At 42.5% G+C, this 19349-nt stretch overlaps 1 protein-coding gene across 1 annotated transcript; it reads right to left on the bottom strand.

Annotated features, from left to right (window-relative positions):
• Positions 1 to 584: 584 nt before the first annotated feature.
• On the bottom strand, positions 585 to 18827 carry LOC146718164 (transient receptor potential cation channel subfamily M member 1-like). Its single transcript, XM_085430330.1, has 27 exons — positions 18655 to 18827; positions 17313 to 17505; positions 17019 to 17232; positions 16775 to 16899; positions 16484 to 16655; positions 15728 to 15902; positions 15303 to 15426; positions 12827 to 12899; positions 12344 to 12444; positions 11999 to 12163; positions 11719 to 11853; positions 10609 to 10659; positions 10188 to 10328; positions 10060 to 10089; positions 9690 to 9982; positions 9286 to 9514; positions 8921 to 9049; positions 8704 to 8850; positions 7047 to 7175; positions 5960 to 6211; positions 5483 to 5657; positions 5092 to 5112; positions 4477 to 4621; positions 2950 to 3155; positions 2561 to 2693; positions 1968 to 2344; positions 585 to 1879 (listed from the first exon to the last, which is right to left on the bottom strand). The coding sequence occupies exons 1-27, from the start codon at positions 18825 to 18827 to the stop codon at positions 1287 to 1289; spliced, it is 4701 nt and encodes a 1566-aa protein (XP_085286456.1). The 3' UTR covers positions 585 to 1286.
• Between the last annotated feature and the right edge of the window lie 522 nt (positions 18828 to 19349).

Raw genomic sequence — 19349 nt, 5'->3', positions numbered from 1 at the left:
TGATCTCGCCTTATTGAAATGCATATATGTATAATATGCTGGAGGAAATCTGTGCAGGCACAGAGATCTGATGTTCAAACCAGAACTCTTCTTCCTGTAAGGTGACAGGGCTAAGCACTGCACCACTGTGCCACCCACAGGACATAATGCATATGTCACGTGGGTGACAACAGGAAGAAAAAAGTTAAGAATGTTCAGCATTTGTAAGGGTGACAAAATTGCCATATAAAGCTGTTCATTCCACTCTCTCAGCAGTGCCTGTGGTGACCATGAAACATGAAGCAGTCTCCAGTCCAGAGCCGTACTGGGATAGAAGAAATGCTTTGACACAAAGTTCAAACTAAAACATTTTCTTAAATTGTTCATTACTCAGTGAGAGGTGGTCAGGGATTAAATTAAACAATGTTACAAAACAGGTAAGATTCTTATGATAATGAAGGCAAACGATAAACAGTGAAAATTTCAAGTCTACAGCAAGATTTTATGTTAATTAATCTTATTATTCTAGACAGTTTTATATTTATTTTACTGCAGATTTAATGAAGCACTTTAGTGCATAGCAAGAAAGAACACACGTGGCTTCTGTATGAAACAAAAAATCAGTCAGGTTTCGTTGTGTTTTGGCTTCAGTCCTGCACAGTTGCTATAAACTAATAAAGTAGAAGATTTCGCTGTGCTGCTGAGTTTAAAGACAAATATGTTTTTAATGCAGACACAAAGGAAAGCACCTGATCGTCTCATCATTGAGCTTCTCACTGAGGTAAGACTGTAATGTGTTTCCCTTAAAGTATGAGTTGCCTTTGTGATATATGTTGTTGTGAATAAAACTGAATTCATTTCAAGGAAATTGTTGTAGTTTATAAAATATGATCAATACAGGAGTAAAAAAAGTAGTGTTATTCAGGGAATGTTCATTGGCTAACGACGGGTCACAAGCCCGTAGCCAATGAGCATGCGATCTCTTCAGTTTTCCTTTCTTGTGCTGCTGTCTGTCAAGATCGTGACAGAGGAAACAATCAGTTAGGTTAAGGATACTATGTTTGTTGCAACTGGTTACATTTACTTTTTCTTCTGGAATTTAACAAACCAAATGCAGGAGCTTTGTGTTGGGCAGGAGGGGGGGCTGCAGCTTCAGGTTTAGCAGTTATTTCAGAGTTATTATTGGTTCAGGAATACTGAAGCATCATGCTTGCTTTATTCATCTCCCGTGAGTTCAGAGCAGGGTTCAGTCCTTCAGGATAAACAGTCGTCTGAAGAGTTCTTGGACCTGGTCCTTCCCCGTGTCCTCATGGCCCCCCACTGAACGCTGAAACCAGATCTTTGACGCTGCTGGCTGTACGTGGTGTTTCCTCGTCCTCCTTCTTCTTCTTCCTCATCTTTCTTGGGTTGGCATTGAGACTCTTGGAGCGCAGCGTTGGATACATCTGGTCCTCCCCTACCAGCAGCTCCTCCTCCTCCTCTGCATTATTATTCTGACCCTCCTGTTCATGGCTTTGCAGCTTGGTCTCATCTAGTTCCTCTTTGGATTCCTTGCTGGTCAATTCAGTGGCCCAATTCTGGTCCTGCTGGCCGGGGCTATAGATGATGTTGCTGACATACTTCTTATTGGAGGATGGAGAGCTGCTGAGGGTTGGAGAGGATAAATACTGTGTGACCTTTGACCTCTCCAGAGGGAAGGACACAGCCGCCTCCAGTCGGCCCTTCTCTATGGGTTTATCTTTGTTAGTGTCAGCCGAGTCACGTTGAGGTGAAATGGAGCAGATCTTGGGGGATTTGATGTCTGGGTCACAGGGAGAGATCAGAATGTCCACGTTTGAAAGAGACTGAGTGTCCTTAAGTCCTTGTACCTCCAGAGCTGAGCAGAACTCTTTCAATTCACCTAAAAAGAGAAGTTCAAACAGAGGATAACTGTTTACCTTCATTCTTCTGATATAATGCGTCCAATAAAGACTCATCTCCTGTCCTACCTGTTTTGGTTCTTCCCTCGCTGTTCCCACCTTGCCTCTCTGGACTCTGCTGGACCCTCTTGTCGTTTCCCTCCATGTCTCCAAAAACCGACGTCCTGTCGTCGTGCTCCAGCTGGTATCTGTACAGACTGTACCCGTCAGCGCTGTTGATGCTGCCTTGGCGCAGCAGAGTGCCCGGCTCACACACGGACGATCCTCTGGAGTGCGTGCGGACGAGCTCAGCTCGGTCGACGCCCGCCAGCTTCTCCAGAGCGTTCATCATTCGGTTAGAGAACTCCTCCAGCTGAGCCAGGCGGAGGTCGACCGTCTGCAGGGATGCCTTCATCGAGTGTTCCCTTTCATTTACCTCCTCCAGACGCATGAACATGTTCTCCACCCTGAACACACGACATGAGTACTCAGGGCTGTGATGGCAACAAGTTGTAAGTTATGCTGTCTCACTTAAGTTTCAGTTGCCGGGTAAATCATTACATTTTTGTTTGTTTTTTTTCACATTTAACAGCATTTTAAGTTTTATTCAGTTCTTAACGTATGTATTTTTGATTCTGGCAGTTTTGGTCCTCCACAGATTGCACGCTGAGATGAACACGAACCTTTCAGACGTGACTCTTATTCGCTCGTTGTTAGACGACTGCTTCTCATCGTCCTTCTCTCTGAAGTATTCCTCCACACACTGTTCCTCAAACTCATGCAGACTCTTCAGCTCATCTGCATTCAGCACCAGCTCTGAGGGAACACAGCATTTTAAACTCGGCACACAAACACACGTGACTGCAATGTGTGCCTCAGACTGGTAGAGGTGGTTCTGATAGCTCGAGAAATACCAGGATTATGCTGTATTCATACTGAGCCTTTAACCTACTTTAGCTTCTGTTAGTGATGTGCTTAAACATATTACATTTTTAGATATCAGATACTGAAAAAAACTGAACAGGATCCAGAGTTTAAGTTCAGGTTCTGATTATGGCGGTCTCTGTCTTACGCAGTCGTCTTTCGCGGTCGTCGTACTCTCCACCCTCTGCTCTCCGTCTGCAGTGGCAGCACAGCCTCTTCAGTACAATGTAGATGTGGGGGAAGACGATTAGCGGCGGGGGCAAGATGGGGCGGTCATGGAAGGTCATGATCAGCTGATATCGCTGGAACTTCCACACCTGGTTAGAGATGGACTTCACCTCAAAAAAGGTGTTGCTGTGGAGCAAGTGGAGAAAATCTCTTAACTCATTCACTGCCATTGACGTCTATAGCCGTCAATTGCAGTGTATGAGTCAATGGGTTTAACTCATTCACTGCCAATGGCTGGCAGTGAATGAGTTAATTATCACTTTATCATTATATAATCAGGTTTTCAAAGTTCAAGGTGAAGTTATCAACTGGAACCGTGAGCTAACTAGAAAATGGTTTCTAGGTATTTTTCCTTCCCACCAGTTAATAGATTATGGTGACATCTACACAGGAAGTGACATTCCCAGCCCGGGCTATTGTTTTCAGTGCATCTCTACTGTACCTCTGTAGAGCAATTGAGGGGACACACTGCAGATCTAAGCAGTTTGTCCTCAGATGTTTCCTTGGATAGAAAATTTTCCAACAAAATGATTTCCTCTCAAGGTCTTGATATAGACACAGTATAGCACCAATAACATCAACTCGTGTTCCTGCTGCCAGATGGATACTTTGTTTCTATTGATCACACAGCCCTTTGTATCAGAGCAGAGAAGCTAAAAGGTCAAAGTTCATTTAAAAGCTTTGTTAAATTGGAAGTGTGCAAAAGTCTGCTTGGGTCTGAGTGATGAAAAATTTGTCATCAATGGGGTGAACATGAGGCTTCTTTTGGATGTCAGCATGCTCTACAGTCTGTCGCGACACTAATGTTACAGAGTTTGAACTATAAGGGCACAAACAGTGTGTTCATCCTCCAGCTCCGAGCAAATGAGTGAGTATAAGGCCGGGATTATACATGCTTGTGGACATGAACAGCTGTGTACTTGGGCAGTCACCACTTGATAATGAACCTCACGTCACATACTAAGTATGTACGTACGGCAAAGTAAACACTGCCATAATCAGCAGCCAAATGGTTTTTAGGACACATACGGATCATTCTCAGTATTTTGTCCACATATTTTTCTGTTTCCCCCATTTCCCCTTTTTCGACACTGAAACTAAACTCAACTCTTCTTCACTGCATTTAACTTGAAAAATATGACAAGTGTTTTTAAAGTGGGTTTTGTCTGAGTCAGCGTCTGCAACCCCTAATTTCCTTGTCTGCAGTGCAAGTGTCAAAGCTTAATTGACAGTTGTCTACACCTTACAAGGTGTGGATAAAGGAATGCCTGAGGCTGGCTTTGGGGGATGCCAGTTTTTGTCTTTGTGCTCTCTGGGCTGTCATGTGTAGCTCGGGTTACTAATGGATTTAAAATTAAATGTTGTTTCCTCTTTATGTTGTGACTTTTAAGCCACGACGGAACATATGTTACAGCTCGTGTCTGCAACGACTGCTCGGTGTACTGACTTGAAGACGGCAATGAGCAGGTTGACCAGAAGGATGTTGGCTACCAGCAGGTAACAAGCCATGATGGCGGGCGTGAGCCAGGCTCCAGGGATGCAGGGAGGAAGCTTCTTCCCATCTTCATCATATAAGTTTTCTCCACAAGGAGCTGAAACCCAAATACACACACACACACACGCATAGACTTGCAGCACTCATTAAATCTGACATAAAGAGTAAACTATAACAATGCAAAAGACAACATCAGGCAACAGCATTTATGAGCAACTGAGTTTTTATGAGTGTTACCAAAGAAATTTTAAATAGGGTCTGTAACACCCACCCTCAGAACCTCCTTGTTTCATAGACAGCACTTATGAAATGACACATTTTTGTGAGGGTAGCTTAGTTATTTCAGCTGCTAAACTCATTTCAGCCTCTTCTGGTTCAATGAGACTGAACCGAAGGGAGTTAAAAGAAAATCAGTGAGTTTAAAAGCATAAATTCAACAAATGATGGTCAGTAGATAATACAACTGAGATTTCACAACACTATGAGATTAGCCTTGTATGACCTCAAATGCACAGATGAGCACATTGACTGTTTGGTTTGAGTGGGTTAGTGCTTTTAGATGCTTACGGTTGATTTCCATCGCGTAAACTGTCCAGGAGCAGCGGAAGGAAAGAAGGAAGAAAAATAATCAGCTGAAAATCCTCAAAAAGTGAAGAAGACTTCATGTTGGAACCACTGAAGGAGATAATGTCTAACAAAGGAGAGGATGACAATCACAGTCACAATGAACACAACAAATCAACTGCAGGGGAAAAAATAAAATTCGTTTGTAGTATCCAAATGATTAATAAAAAGCATAAGTACAGTGAAAGTAAATACAGAGATCAATTGTTTTTGGAGGGAGAGGACAGCAGGGTGTGTGGACTAACTGATAGTTTACAGCATGGAGGGAGGACGGGGTAAGGACAGCATGAGGACAGGGGACTAACAGCTGTCTTACTATGGATTCTAGTCTTACGGTCTATGGAGTCGGCAAACACCTCTCCGTAGATCATCCAGTAGGGCATGTAGAAGATGTTGCGGGCCAAACGCCACGTCGGCTCCTCATCTGGGTGGAGGATGGCCTGCCGAGCTACACCAAAACTCATCAGCACCACCAGCATGATAACCACGAAGTACAACATGTCGATCATCTGGAGACATGTGGGAACACGAGACATTTAACCCAATCAATGTGGACTCTGTGACGATATCAATATTATACCACACGTATAAACAATAACCTGTGTGCACTGCTGGTACCCCACATAAATCTGATAATACAGTGTACATGTAGCTGTGTACTGTGAGGTACCAGTACATCACAGTCCTTTTAAATGTAAGACTATGATTTCCTGGTGCCTTTACAAAAGGTTGTGTAACATTGCGTTGGCCTGACTGTATGTGCGGTTTCCTGAATGAAAACATAAGAAGAAACCCACACCAGGGGTCCTACCATTTTGCCGATCATCATGACATAGGGCCCCAGGTATTTGTTTACTCCGAAGATGTCAAGAACTCGGATGTACCAGAAGATGATGTCGACGCAATAGATGACGCGGCCATATCCCATGTAGGGCTCAGGCTCCAGCCGCAGCAGGAACCCAAAGATGAAGACCGAGATAGCCACCAGGTCTGTGATGTTCCAGTAGTCCTCCAACCACACGTTGATCTTCTGCTTCAGCTTCCCAGGCTCGGACATCAGGATCTGACCAAGCAAGTGTTTTCATCCAGGTCAGAAGAAAGGGTCAGAAGTTCATTTTTCAGAGACTGTAAACACGTTACTGTACAACCCGCTTGAACTGTAATGATTTGAAAAGTTTCCTAAAGTATCAATATTGCTAATGTAATTCAGTCTAATGCATTTCTAATGGAACAAAACAATTAAGGATCAAATGTTGTGGTAAAAGTGTAATTCAAGAAGAGACCCTTTAATATGAGATCACCTTTCAACCTGTCAGCTCAGAGGATTAAACCTTTAGGTTCCGCCATTGAGCATAATTTCAGTTGCATTTGGTTACATTTTTTCATGTAGTTTCTTCAGTAAAGTGTAAAATTCTAATTAGGCAAAAATAAAACTTTCTTTTTCTGTTATTAGCTGTTCAGATCTCACCCTGCACCCCGATCGGATTTCATTTTGTCCTCACACCTACTGAGCTCATGCTAACTGTTAATGGCTGTTTTGTTTGTTTGTTTTTCAGGCACAAACTTTGCTTTGCCTTCAAAATTTTAATGACCTTCAGAGCAGAATCCAGAGTTCATAACAAGCTCACACTCAGTCTGAAAATGTAAAAAATAGACTTGTCAGACAAGAGCAGTGTCTGTGTTATATAACACAGTACTGGCATACCAGTATAAATTGCAACTTGGAGCAGCAGAGATAATGTTGTTCTTGCACACCTTCACAGACTGGAAGAGAACCTGATGTGGATCGATTTAACCACCTGGGCCAGTTCTTGTGTAGTTAGGGACTGAAATCTGCTGCTGAGTGAGTGTCACAGAAGCAGGCGGGGGTTAAACAGCCAGGTGTGTTTGACGTTCACCTGTCTGAATTTCTCCAGGCCCAGAGTGACGATGTAAGAGACGACGATCCACTCTTGCAAAGACGGCCACCGCTCCATCTTCACCAGGATTATGTAGTTATACAACATCAGATACACCAGGTATGAGATCTGGCATGGACAAAAAACACAAGGATCATAGAATCTAAAAGTAAAAATTCAGCTTCTGGATTTATGATGGACAGCTAGAATTGGGAACGTTTCAGACTCTTAGACCTCTGAGTCTTGATGTGCCAATTTATTTAAGCACATAACATTGTCCTTCAGAGTTACGACTCCTGGGAGACCCGGGCAACCCTTGGATAGTAAGTTCATTAAAGATATGGGAAAGAGTACTTAAAAAGTATCAATTAAACCAGAGGGCCGGATTCCTTAAGTGGTTTGCATATGACCCAGAATTTTTGCCTAGTAAGATCGACTCAACATTCAAAACATGGGCAAATAAAGGTCTCACCACATACAGTACGTTGTTGAAAAATGGAAAAGTGATGAGTTTCCAGGACCTTAAGAAAAAGTTTGGGTTGCAAAATCAAGATTTTTTTTAGATATTTGCAACTGAGGGACTTCCTGAATAAAAAGTTAAAAAATCCTCAGTTATCAACTGGGAATGAAGAGATTATATATATATTCGAGAATGTATATAGAGATGGACCCTATTACAAAATTTTTTCCAAATTATATTGTTCACTGATCAATCTACGGGGTGATGATACAAGATATGTTAAAGCAAGATGGGAAACAGAGAGCAACCTATCCCTAACAGGAGAGGAATGGGATGGGATCTGTAGACAGCAGTGGTCAGTAACAAGCTCCCCCTCATGGAGGGAATTCAGTTGGAAGAATGTAATTCGTTATTTTATTACCCCAGCTCGAAAATCCAATTATTCTCAGAATACAACATGCTGGAAGCATTGTGGACATGCAACAGCAAATCATTTCCGCATTTTTTGGGAATGTCCCCATGTGGTTCCATTTTGGAAGGAAATACATAAGGTCATGGAAACAATCTTCCAAAAGAAAATACAATTTCATTTTGCATTATTGTACCTAGGTAACCTAGAGAGTCTTAATCTATGCAAACCGGATAAATATTTGTTCAGTGTGCTGTCGGTAGCTTCCAAAAAGGCCATAACTCGCCTTTGGCTTAAAGAGGATACTCCTACTATAGATGAATGGATTGATGTGATATATAATATTTTTGTTATGGAAAGAATAACTTTTAGGCGAAAGTGGCAGGTGGACTCATTTGACAAATATTGGTTGAAATATGTACAAAATGGGAGGCCCGATTTTGTATAATGTCATTGTATTTCTTGGTTTGTTTCGTTTGTTTTTGTGTTTTGTTTGTTTTTGTTTTGGTCCGTTTGTCTCTTTTGTTGTTGTTTTGTTTTGCCTTGCTTTCCCCCCCACGGTGATTAAGTTGAATTTGTTGAACATGTTGTATAAATAAGAAAACTAATAAAACATAAATTTTAAAAAAACAAAAAAAACATTGTCTGTTGCAGTTCTGTCAAACACGAAGTTTCAGGGAAAATATTCATAAATGTTCAGTCTTTTTATATCTACCAGATACTTATTTTTATTATCTGAAATGCCCTTTTATATATTTCTCATTTTAAATATTGAAATGTGCACTTGCCGTGTTGAACCAGAACTTGGTGAATGGGGCATTGTAGAACTCATAGATTTTCCTCCCGATAGGAACCCTCTTCCCGTGCTTCTTGTCACTCTCATTTTCTTCTTCATCTCCTTTCTTTGAAGTAGCGTCAACATTAGATGCTGCATCCTGAAACAAAGTCTTAGTTACTCAAACAGCCTGATTTTATGCCGATGTTAACGACACGAGAGTTTTATACCTTGTTTGACTTCTTGTCATCTTTAGTTTTTCCATCATTGCTTCCTTTGGATGAATGATGAGGAGCTTCATCCCCAAGACGAAAGTCCAGGAGCATGATGGCAGGAGGGAAAATAATCCCTAAAATGACCTGGAGACAGGGTGAGGAGGGGACAAAGGTCAAGCTTAACAGAATTATGTTAACATATAGATGCCTCTACTGCTGGGATCCCTCAGGGTTCTATCCTTGGGCCCATTTAATTTAAAAATTATCTTTTAACTTGTGAAGTTCTGAAAAGCAAACAAACTCTTAACCTTTTCTGTCTATCCAGTTTCTTTATTCTACCCTTTTCCTGAGAAAACCTTGCTGCTGTATTCTGCTGGTACCTTGAGGCTGTTGCTTTTGCCCATCCTCAGACAGCCCATCCACATGTCGGTCAGCAGCATCTGGCTGCAGGTGTGGGCAATGAAGTCTCTGTGTTTGGCAGCTACAGCCAGCTTCAGGCAGGTGGAGTTGCTCCAGTTTTTTAGCTCGTAGGTCAGGAGCTTCATGGCCACCTGCTCATCGTGTTTGTAGGATTGATCCAACAGCTCATAGGCCAGCTGACCAAAGTCCCTGCAAAGAAAAAGGCCAACACCCTCCTTAGGCTGCCTCACAGTGGATACTTTAAAGCTGGAAAACCAGCATGTGGCTTTAACAAACACAACTGAGAAGGTTTAAAAGATAACAAGGGCCTTAAGAGTATAAACAGAAGCTGGACACGATGTCCAGGATTGTGTGTGGGACTCACTTGGAGTTGTTCTCCAGGTCCTGGTAGATGTCATCCACCAGCTCGCTTTGGGAAGACTCGTGAGCCATGGCCTTGTAGAGCTTGCAGGCTACTAGAGCCTTTGCCATGGCCTCCTCCCCTCGCTGCCACAGGAACAATGCCATCTTTTGGCGCTTCATCAACACCGCCCACACCATCAGTTCATGGAAGGGGTATTGGAACCTGCTGACTTCAGGGTCATCTACATCAATGTCTACTTCCTCCTCCTTTTTCTTGTTCTTCTTTCCTTTCCCCTTTGGACGGGGTTCATCATCCTGCAGAAACCAAGCAGGTCAGCAAGTCTTCCTCTCAGAGCAGATCACCTTTAGTTTTCAGATCTACATGTACATACCTCCATGCCAAGAAGCTTCAGCGCTTTGGGCTGTAAGACACAAGATGAAAATGTGAGTAAATATTAGTGTATTGATGCTACAGCAGATGCAAGGTCATTTCTATCGCAGCTCCACCAACTTTACTCACTCTTTTGAGGCCATACAGGTTGTTATACAGAGTCCTGAAACTCTTCCTTGTGTACTTGCAGCGGTACGCTCCACCCATCAGGAACTCCAGGACCAGTCCAATATCGATCAGTGTGATCTGGTAATCTGGAGGAAGATTCCCCTGAAACACATGTCATTGGATTATGCATCTTTTGTTCAGTCATTCCTCATATTTTCTTTGATTTGCTAGTTTTCTTTCTGCAGATGCAGTGTAGAAGAGCCGATTTCCTTCAGTGAACAGGACACTTATACCTCGTTTTTAAAGGTCGTGAACATATTTTCTATGATGTGCAGCTGCGGTTCTGCCCTGGTACCTTCTGGGGACAAGCAGCCTGAGCTCAAAGCATATACTGCAGTTTAAATATTTCATGAACTCGGTGAATCCAGAGCACGGTACTCACCTTTTTGACATCTCGGACCAAAAAGTGCAGAGTGTTGGCTGGTCCCAGTTTCTGCAGAAACCAACCACAAAACAAGGTGATGCGAATAAAAACAGTGGTGGCTTCTCTGCTTAATACAATTTATACAAATTAACAGATTCACTTAGAGACCAGAGGACGTGATGAGCGGGATGCACGCAGACAGCAGCAGAGAGCTGTTTTGTAATCTGACAATAATGTGGTTAAACCATTGTTTTAAGAGCTTTTATGTCTGTGGATCAGAGCTAGATTAGAGACAGCAGCAGTGATATAACAGAAGAAGGACATTAAGCTGCAGAGCAACGTGTCAGCGAGAGTAAAGTGGTTAGAGCAGAGCTTTTGTTTTGTTAACAGATGTCCAAATTTTATTGAGATCAAACAAGCATGAAGGTATTATATTACAAGGGAAGAGTAACAAATGGTGAAGTACCAAGAAATTGGAGCATTTTCTGCCTGATGTATATGAACAGTGTCCCTGAGAGAATTAAGATTTTTCAATGCATCATATAAAACCAAAACTTTTTTTAAGGTTTCTGCTGATTCAAACAGTGCAGTTTAATCTTACTCTCATATTCAACAAACCAGCCCTCATTACTGCATCAATAACAAACAGGCAGACTGGGAAAAACATTTGAAAGGTGACATAACATGTATTACCAGCAGGGTGTGCTCAAGCTCCACTGCAGCTCAGTTCAATGCTCTTCCAGCCCCCATTGAAGATAAGATAAAATAACTCTTTATTGTATTTTGAATGAACCTGAGGTTTATGTGTGTGTTACCAGCCTGCTGTGAGCACCAAATAATCAGGGCTCTCACCCTGCTACGTCTAACATCTTGATTCAGGATAATCACACCCAGTTTACCACCATAAATCGGTTACCCAGTTTCATTACCCCGTCATAAAATGATGCTTTGTACTGGGTTTAAAATGGGTTATTTCTTTCTGCTGCTGATGGATTTTTCTGCTGATTTCATTCAAGGTCATTTTTAATTTTTATTTATCATATAATTCTTGCAAAGAGCACTTTTTTCGTTGTAAATCAACTATGACTCTGCACACGGGAGGTGTCATGGAGTAGGTCCTCCTCTCACCGTGTTGTACAGCTCCTCCAGACGGGGGATGGTGAGGAAGTGGTGGATGTTGACGCCGTTCTCAATCAGAAGTTTAACGAAGTCGACCCTGTCCAACACCAGAGCGTCCAGCATGGCCTGTTCCAGTGAGTTCACCTGTCCCACACAAAAACACCATCATGACAATCATCCCCTGCCACCTGCTTCTGGATCACAGATTTGCCTCGATGTGTCAGTCACTGAGCGGATGCTGGTGGCGGCTATTCAAGATGATAACATCACTTTTAGTCCAGTCTCCTACCCAGTTGAGCAGCTCCAGTTTCCGAGGGTCCGTCTCTTCAGGAGGTTCAGGTTTGCTTTTTCCTCCTTTTCCCTTCTTCCCCCGGGGTTTCCCTTTAGCCCCTCCTGCTGATGGTCGCTGGGCTACCGGGCTCTTTGGACGGTCAGAAGGTGAAGTTCGCACAGGCTGAAACAGAAAGCAAACGCAAGTGGGGAATCAATAATCCACAAACACATAAGTAAAAGACACCTAGGCTGAGGAAGCAGACAAATGGATGACAGAACGCTGATGTCAAAGAAAAAAGTTTCTCTTGAAAGAAAAACAAAGTTTACGGAGTGACTGAAGCTGTTGTATCTGTGAACTCACAGGCCAGTGGAGTCCATACACAAAGATCTGACTGCGAGCAATGTCCACTCTGTTCCAGGCCAGAGCCAAGCTCAGCTGATCAGACGCAGATGCATTTGTACCTGAAACCAGGAAAAAAGATCTCACCCTCAGTTCCGTCCCTACACAGACATGTTTTTGGAATAAATATTAGAAATATGAATGTGTTGCTGTTACATTGACCAATTAAACCATGTGAAATCACTGCGACTCCATATGCTTGAAGAAATTATCTGTATTGCCAGCAACATGTGGCTTTCATGACACTCATTACACCAAATGTCCCAATTTAAGTGGAGAAAAGCATAATTTGCTTTGATGTACTCAGACCTATCAGAGAAATGATCCTGAACTGAAACACAGGCCAACATTTCTCTTAGGCAGTCGCCTGTCTAAAATGTTACCTAACACAACAGCATTAACATTGTTGTGCGTTTCCTTCTTAAAACCCTTTCACACACCAACCTTTGAGCAGAGCTGTGAGGATGGACATCTCAATGTCCTGCTGTCCCTCTGAGCCCATCCTGAACACTGTAATCTACACAATCAACAAAGAAACAGCACAGTGAGCGACACAAACCGCACCAGACACCCAGAGCCTGAGAGGCAAAGCTCAGGGCAGAGAACCGGTCCCATTATAGGTCATCCGTCTCAAATCAATGTGCATCTTCTGCTTTGCTGGCTCCAACTTACTTATAAATCTTATGGTGCAAAGCTTGGACACATATAGACTGATTACTGTGACAATTTAGCTTCATTTATCTAATATTTTTCAAGATTCTTTCTTTGAGTCAACATAAATTAATTTAATGTCAGAAAGAATTGTGCATGCTTTATTTTGCATTTTATTTAGCATCAAATATTAGACAAGAGACCTTAATGTTTTCATAGTACTCATTCATTCACACAGTGACATTTTTAGCCTTTTTGAGATGTTCATGAAAAGTGGATCAGCTGATCATTTAAAGGATTCAAAAAGATCTTTAAAGGATTAAAAATATATGAAGCTAAAATTTCACAGGAATCATCATTTATCTTCAAACTATCTACAATAACAATTTTATGCAAATTGGAGACGATAAAGCAGGTCGTAAAAATGTGATTGAGATGGAATAAGGCATACGTAATCTGGTAAATCTGTACCTGTTATCTCTGAGCCTCCAAGGATCTATTTCCTTTGATCAGATATAAAAGTTGGATGCAGACATTAGATGTAAATGTGATGAAACTGTCAGAATTCCAGATCTAACAGACGTTGGTCTTGATTTATGCAGCAGACCAGGGTCTGAGCAGCTCTCCTGCAGAGGTGGTGTCCAATGCAGCAACCTGAACACAAATGTCTTGTGACATTTGCCAATAATGTTATTTGTATTTATTTTTAGATGCAGGCTGTATCACATTCAACTCTTAATCAACACCGATTGTGCATCTATTTTTTATTTTATTTAAAAAGACCTTAAATGAAAGAATAGGTCATCTGATGACGTCCTCTAATATATTCCAGCAGCATCAATCCAGCCTACTCATGAGGAAACCGTTTGGTTTTTAAACCCCCTTATCTGGCGATCTCAGCTAGACCATTGAGTGTCACTGAAAATGACATTGAAGGCTTCCCAGTGTGGTAAAATATGAAGGACCCTCAGTAAGTGTCAGTAAAGGATGAATCTGGAGTGAGAATCTGTTGTTTGGACATGTGCGGCAGGCTTTCAGATGCGTTGCACTGCTGGTTTCCCCCCCATCCCATCTGTATTCTGTTGATTTGGTCTGTGCTTATTTACTAATTGATTTACATTCAAAAGGCAGGTTCTTCTCTGGAAGAGATTAATGGATAATGATATCATCACTGGAAGTCAAAATCTGAACAGGCATTTTCACGTGTGTGATTTACACGAGCTTTATTTTCCTCATGTTTCTGACTTCAGGTCATGTCTGCAGACGAACATGTGAACCTGCAGCAAAGCAATTTTAATCTGACAGCAGATCAGTTTAAGTGAATTGATGTTCAGATTTTTACATTTATGGGCAGCCTGCTGTTGCAGCTGTTCTCTGGAAGAAGCAGAGGATTGTGGGATTAAATAAATGGTGGAGGGTCACAGAACAATCTCCACTAAGTGCTGCAGTGTCAGTTCAAAGGGAAACCCTTCATTGTGCAAATGTCACAGTGAACAGGTTTGTATAACATGAATCTGTAATCTGCAGAAACGGTGCCCAACCAGTAGTGTAGGTTAACGTACCACAGTTACACATGTGAGGTTTAAAAGAACTTAAACAATGTTTAAATTGTTTAAGTTCCCCCCCCCCCCCACACACACACACACACACACACACACCTGAGCTTTTGTCATTACAATCAAGTGTTTGCTCAGTGCTGGTTCAGAGACTTAAGCCATTGTTCTCAAATTGGCACCAACACTTGTGCACCCTGGCATGTAAGGTAGCTCCCCCTGGTTGCGTTCGGTCATCAGGCCTCTACATGGCTTTAATTCTTTTGCAGGGTTGGACTGTTACAGGACACCCTGCCCTACACAGTACAAGAGGTACATAGCCAAGACGAAGGAAAAATAAAAACCAAAATCTGGCACAGACAGTTTAATTTTGAGAAAAATTAATGCGTTTCATTGTGAACTCAAATCACAGTTTGACATTCGGTTGTTGTCTTTAGTAAGTCTGCAGCATATTCATGCACTCCTGAACCACTCCGATCCAGGAAGGGATTATTTCGTCCCCAACAGTAACACAGTGTATGAAGGCAGTAGGGCTGGTTTGTGATAAATGACTGAGACGAGATGGGTTGGGGATGGAGATCAGGTTTATTAATGAACTGATGAGGACATACGTGACAGACAAATGCAGTTATGAACCCCCCCCCCCCCCCAAAAAAAAAACAAAAAAAAAAAAAAAAAACCCCACACACCTTAATTTCAATTTGCCCCCAACCTACCAGAGCTCTCTTCTTCATGCACTCCATCACCATGAGGAAGATCTGCTGTGCCTGGCTGCGGCTGTAGTTGAAGGTCTTCTGGATGGTGACCAGCAGCTGGTCTTTGACACTCTCACTAACCAACCTGCGCAAGAGAAACATCCAGGTAGCCACATTAACATTAAACTGAGGAACGCAGAGGGGTATAACGATAAAGATATTCCCATATTAAAACTGGAAAACTATGAGCGTCTCACATGATCTGATAAATTGAATTATTAGTAATTGTGCATTTTAGAAGCAAATGTGATTTTCTACATGACATTGTAGTCTGGCTATTTAACTTCAATCTGTCGATGACAATCCTCAGTGATTGTATCAATACCATAACTGCCACCAGGTGTGATCGTCTAGTTAAGCCTGGCTTTTACGTTCGTTCAGCTCACCCATCTTCCTCGCAGTATCTGTGAGCAAACGAAAGGATGTCTGAAGCTCGACCACTGCCATCACAGACCACCACTGGGACAGGGGGCTCCTCCTTCAAGCTCTCCAGTGTGATTGAGATAACATTTGGACCACCTTCTACGATTAGACAGACCACTGGGACCCCCTGACCAAGACCTGAAACCACCATACACAAAAGTTCTAAGGCCAACTTCTATCAGCATCTGCAATTCAAAATAATGACCTTTAGCATTCAGTGATTAGCTTCACTTGCACCAATTTGGTTTTCCTTTTCTGAAGAGTCACTCATTCACACAGAGTGCTGTGCAGCTTTAGCATTGCTGAGCCACCCACCAGAAAACTGCTCTCATGCATGACCACGTACCCAAACCCAGCACCCCTTTCACTCTGGAACTGCTTTCTAGCCATGCATTGTGCTCAAACTAAAAATGGTTTGTTAAAGACAACATTTCTGCCACAAGTAGTGTGAAACAGCCGCCTCACTTAGACTTACCTGACTCGATACAGTTAAGGTTTGATAGAAAAAAAAAAAGTCTTGATTTTCTGGTCATTTATGGTGGCCTCATGAAGTGAGAGGTGACAGCTGAGCTCCCCTTTGCTGTCCCTGCCTTACAGACAGCTCCAGGCATAGGATGACAAAGGGAAACCCACAGGTCACACAGATTGATGGACTGATAAGCTTCAGACTGACACTAAAAGCAATTGTGCATTTTGGGTAGGTCACAAGTTTGACTCACGTGTGTTGATTTTCTGCAGAGAGATATGCTTCTCCAGCTGCCGGCGGAGGCGAACCTCAGCGCCGTACTTTCCACACGTCCCGTTATCAGCAAGGATGAAGTGGGAGTGGCTGCTGTTCAGGACTGACAGCTTGCTGAGCGGGTTGGACATTGTCTGATAAGGCCGGGTCACCTAAAACATGAAACCCCATGTTTCACCCAAGTGAGGAACAGCACATTCTGCTGCCAGGTGTTTTGATACATTAATATCTGCAAACACTGTCGGCTTAGACTCCGTCTGGTTTGTCTTACATCTCTCCCAATCAGGTCTTCTTTGTTCTCCACAATCCCCCATGGTGCAATCCCAATAGCACAAACTTTCCCTCTGGACTTTGAAGAATGGTCTTTCAGAGCATCGCCAACATGGCGGATGACTCCTGGGGGGGGGGGGGGGGGGGGGAAAAAAAAAAAGTCATGATATACAAAATGACTCTTTTTGATGTCAAAGAACAGCAATGGCATCAAGTCATCTTTGCATAAAGAATGAAGGCTGTACCTGTACTGACTCCTCCAGTGAAGATCCAGGCTCCAGTGGTGACAGCAGCTTTGATCAGCCCTTTACCAAAGACCTGCTTCAGCTTGGGAGGCAGGTCAAAGTTCTGGAGGCCTCCATGAACAGAGATGAGTAGTGTGGGAAGCTCCAGCTGCCAGTCCTTCACCATCAGGTGGAGCAGGGAATCTGGTTTGGAGTCAAAGGAGACCCTGATGTACTGCAGGAGGAGGAAGAGGTGTCAGTGCTAGAATGCTACAGAAGCAGTGAAGCTGGCGTGTCACTCCTCAGGCACACTACCATGGCCTTGTTGACATGTCCTCCTCCCTGAAACTCCAGCACCCCGTAGGCATCAGTGGGGGAGACCTGGGTGTGTTTGAGGGCACTCCATCTCTCCGTAGATTGGACTTCCAGCTGGACCAGTGGGGCCCCGTCCTCTTTGGCCCCCAGAGGGATGGCGGTGTGCTGTGCCACCAGCTGACCACAGCTGCACCTGAACAAAAACAGCAGTACAAACAGGTTACAGGCACTGATGTTCATTTACCGCCTCACTGTGTAAGGTAACTGTTGCACTGAGCAGAGGGGGAACTGTCGTTTCTACTATAATATGACGAGATGAGAAACTATCATTTCCACTTTAACCATTTTTGCTTTTATAGGATATCAACTCTGCAGACGGGCTTTCATTAAATTGCAGGAACTGAATGTTTTGTGCAACATTACCGCAAATAAAATTTCTGAACCTGAAGTTAAACACTAATAGTACAGGTTCTCCAAGAATTCTTCATAGCAGCAGAACTCACATTATAAACCGGTGGTCAACTCGTTTTTACCATCAAGCTCGTCTCGTTTGTCATTTAACAGACATGAGGTCATATGACTAAAGCACATAATCAACAGCGAGTGACCAGTCACATTACACTGAATGAAGCGATCAGTGTAGAAGAGAAGCAGCTAATAAAGACAGAAAGACTCCAGTCACTGGAAAGCTTTTTGGCTCCTCTGGAACTTGAGTTGCTTGTAACAAAAACAAGTTAGAAAGCCGCACTCATGGCCTCAAGTACGACACAATTACAACACTCAGGCAGACGGGAGCGATTCCAGAAAACCAGCCTTAATTTACATTACACTCAAAAACCCGAACACCAACGAGCACAAGCTCAGAGCCAAGAACACACAGAGGCTAAGGTGAAAGACTGGTCTGTTTATACAGATGAGTTCATCAGGGAAGTGGAGACAGCTTGGGGAAAAGGGACACAGGTGAAGACAATAAGGACAATCATTAAGGATTAGCTCAAAGACACAAAAGAAACAAAGGAAAAAGGAAATAAACTAAACACAAAGGCAAGAAAACAGAGGCTGGAACAATAGACCAAAACACAAAAAATACGAAGAGCTAACTGAAATATCAAACTCCAAAAATGAAAATGAGGGTTAAAAAATTTAAAAGAAAAGAAATAACACAACAAACCCCAGAGGAAGCTGTAATTATAGCTGCATGAGGAGGACCAGCTGATAAAGATCACTTGAAAGTGACTGAACGCAGCTCGTCTCCTCGTTCATAATCATTCTGTCCGGTGAGAGAAATTAAAAAGAAGAGAAAATTCTCTCTCTGAGGTTCTGCACTCGATTGTGTCGTTACCTGCTGGCGTCTTTGCTGGGAATGATCTGGATACATTCCCTCTTCTGGAAGGTTCTGTCGATCCAAGCTCTCTGGATCTGAAAATATGTGATTACGAAGAAACATGAGGATGACTCTGCTTCTCCTTCTTCACAGTAACAAAGTAACAGGTTAACTGTCATCAAGAAAAACATGAAACCGAATGTCCGAGAAACACCTGCTTCCTTTCATCTTCAAAGGAACTTTAATTATTAATTTATCAAATTAAACTTCACTCATCCAACACAGTGATGTTTTTAATTTAAGGACTATATTTTTCCAACTCTACTGATAAATTCACATCATCTGCACAAAGAAGGTAACAAAAGGCAAAGAGACAGAATCATTGTTTTGTCAGTTTGATCATAGAAAATGATTTATTCCACTTTTCCTCCTGTTAATAATAAATAAATAAATAACTATTTGGTGGTGTATCCTAAGGTGGATATTATGGATTAAATATGTCTCACATCAGCAAGATTACAAGATAAACTTAGTCGTGGATCAGAGTAAGTTTTTATAATAAAAACAAAAACTTTATTCAGTCACTAATATAGAAAACTATAAACAGGAAGTCAGCTGAGCGTGTCGGTGCTCTCTGTGGTTCATTCTTGTTCCTGTGTTCAGCTGCAGAATGACTCAAATGAAACACCAAACTGCTCATGTCTGAATATATC

Source organism: Copadichromis virginalis, linkage group LG1, assembly GCF_057382275.1.
Source record: "Copadichromis virginalis isolate Kocher_CV1m ecotype Utaka linkage group LG1, C_Virginalis_male_GT1.1, whole genome shotgun sequence".
Classification (NCBI taxonomy): Eukaryota; Metazoa; Chordata; class Actinopteri; order Cichliformes; family Cichlidae; genus Copadichromis; species Copadichromis virginalis.
This window is presented reverse-complemented; position numbering and strand designations above follow the sequence as displayed.

Excerpts from the sequence above, each read along its gene's own strand:
- LOC146718164 (XM_085430330.1), bottom strand. The coding sequence starts at position 18,827 with ATGTTTTTCTTGATGACAGTTAACCTGTTACTTTGTTACTGTGAAGAA. Across the intron at positions 12,900-15,302 it reads GCATGAAGAAGAGAGCTCTG|ATTACAGTGTTCAGGATGGG; the intron begins GTAGGTTGGGGG and ends TTGATTGTGTAG. Across the intron at positions 12,445-12,826 it reads CCTCACAGCTCTGCTCAAAG|GTACAAATGCATCTGCGTCT; the intron begins GTTGGTGTGTGA and ends TCCTGGTTTCAG.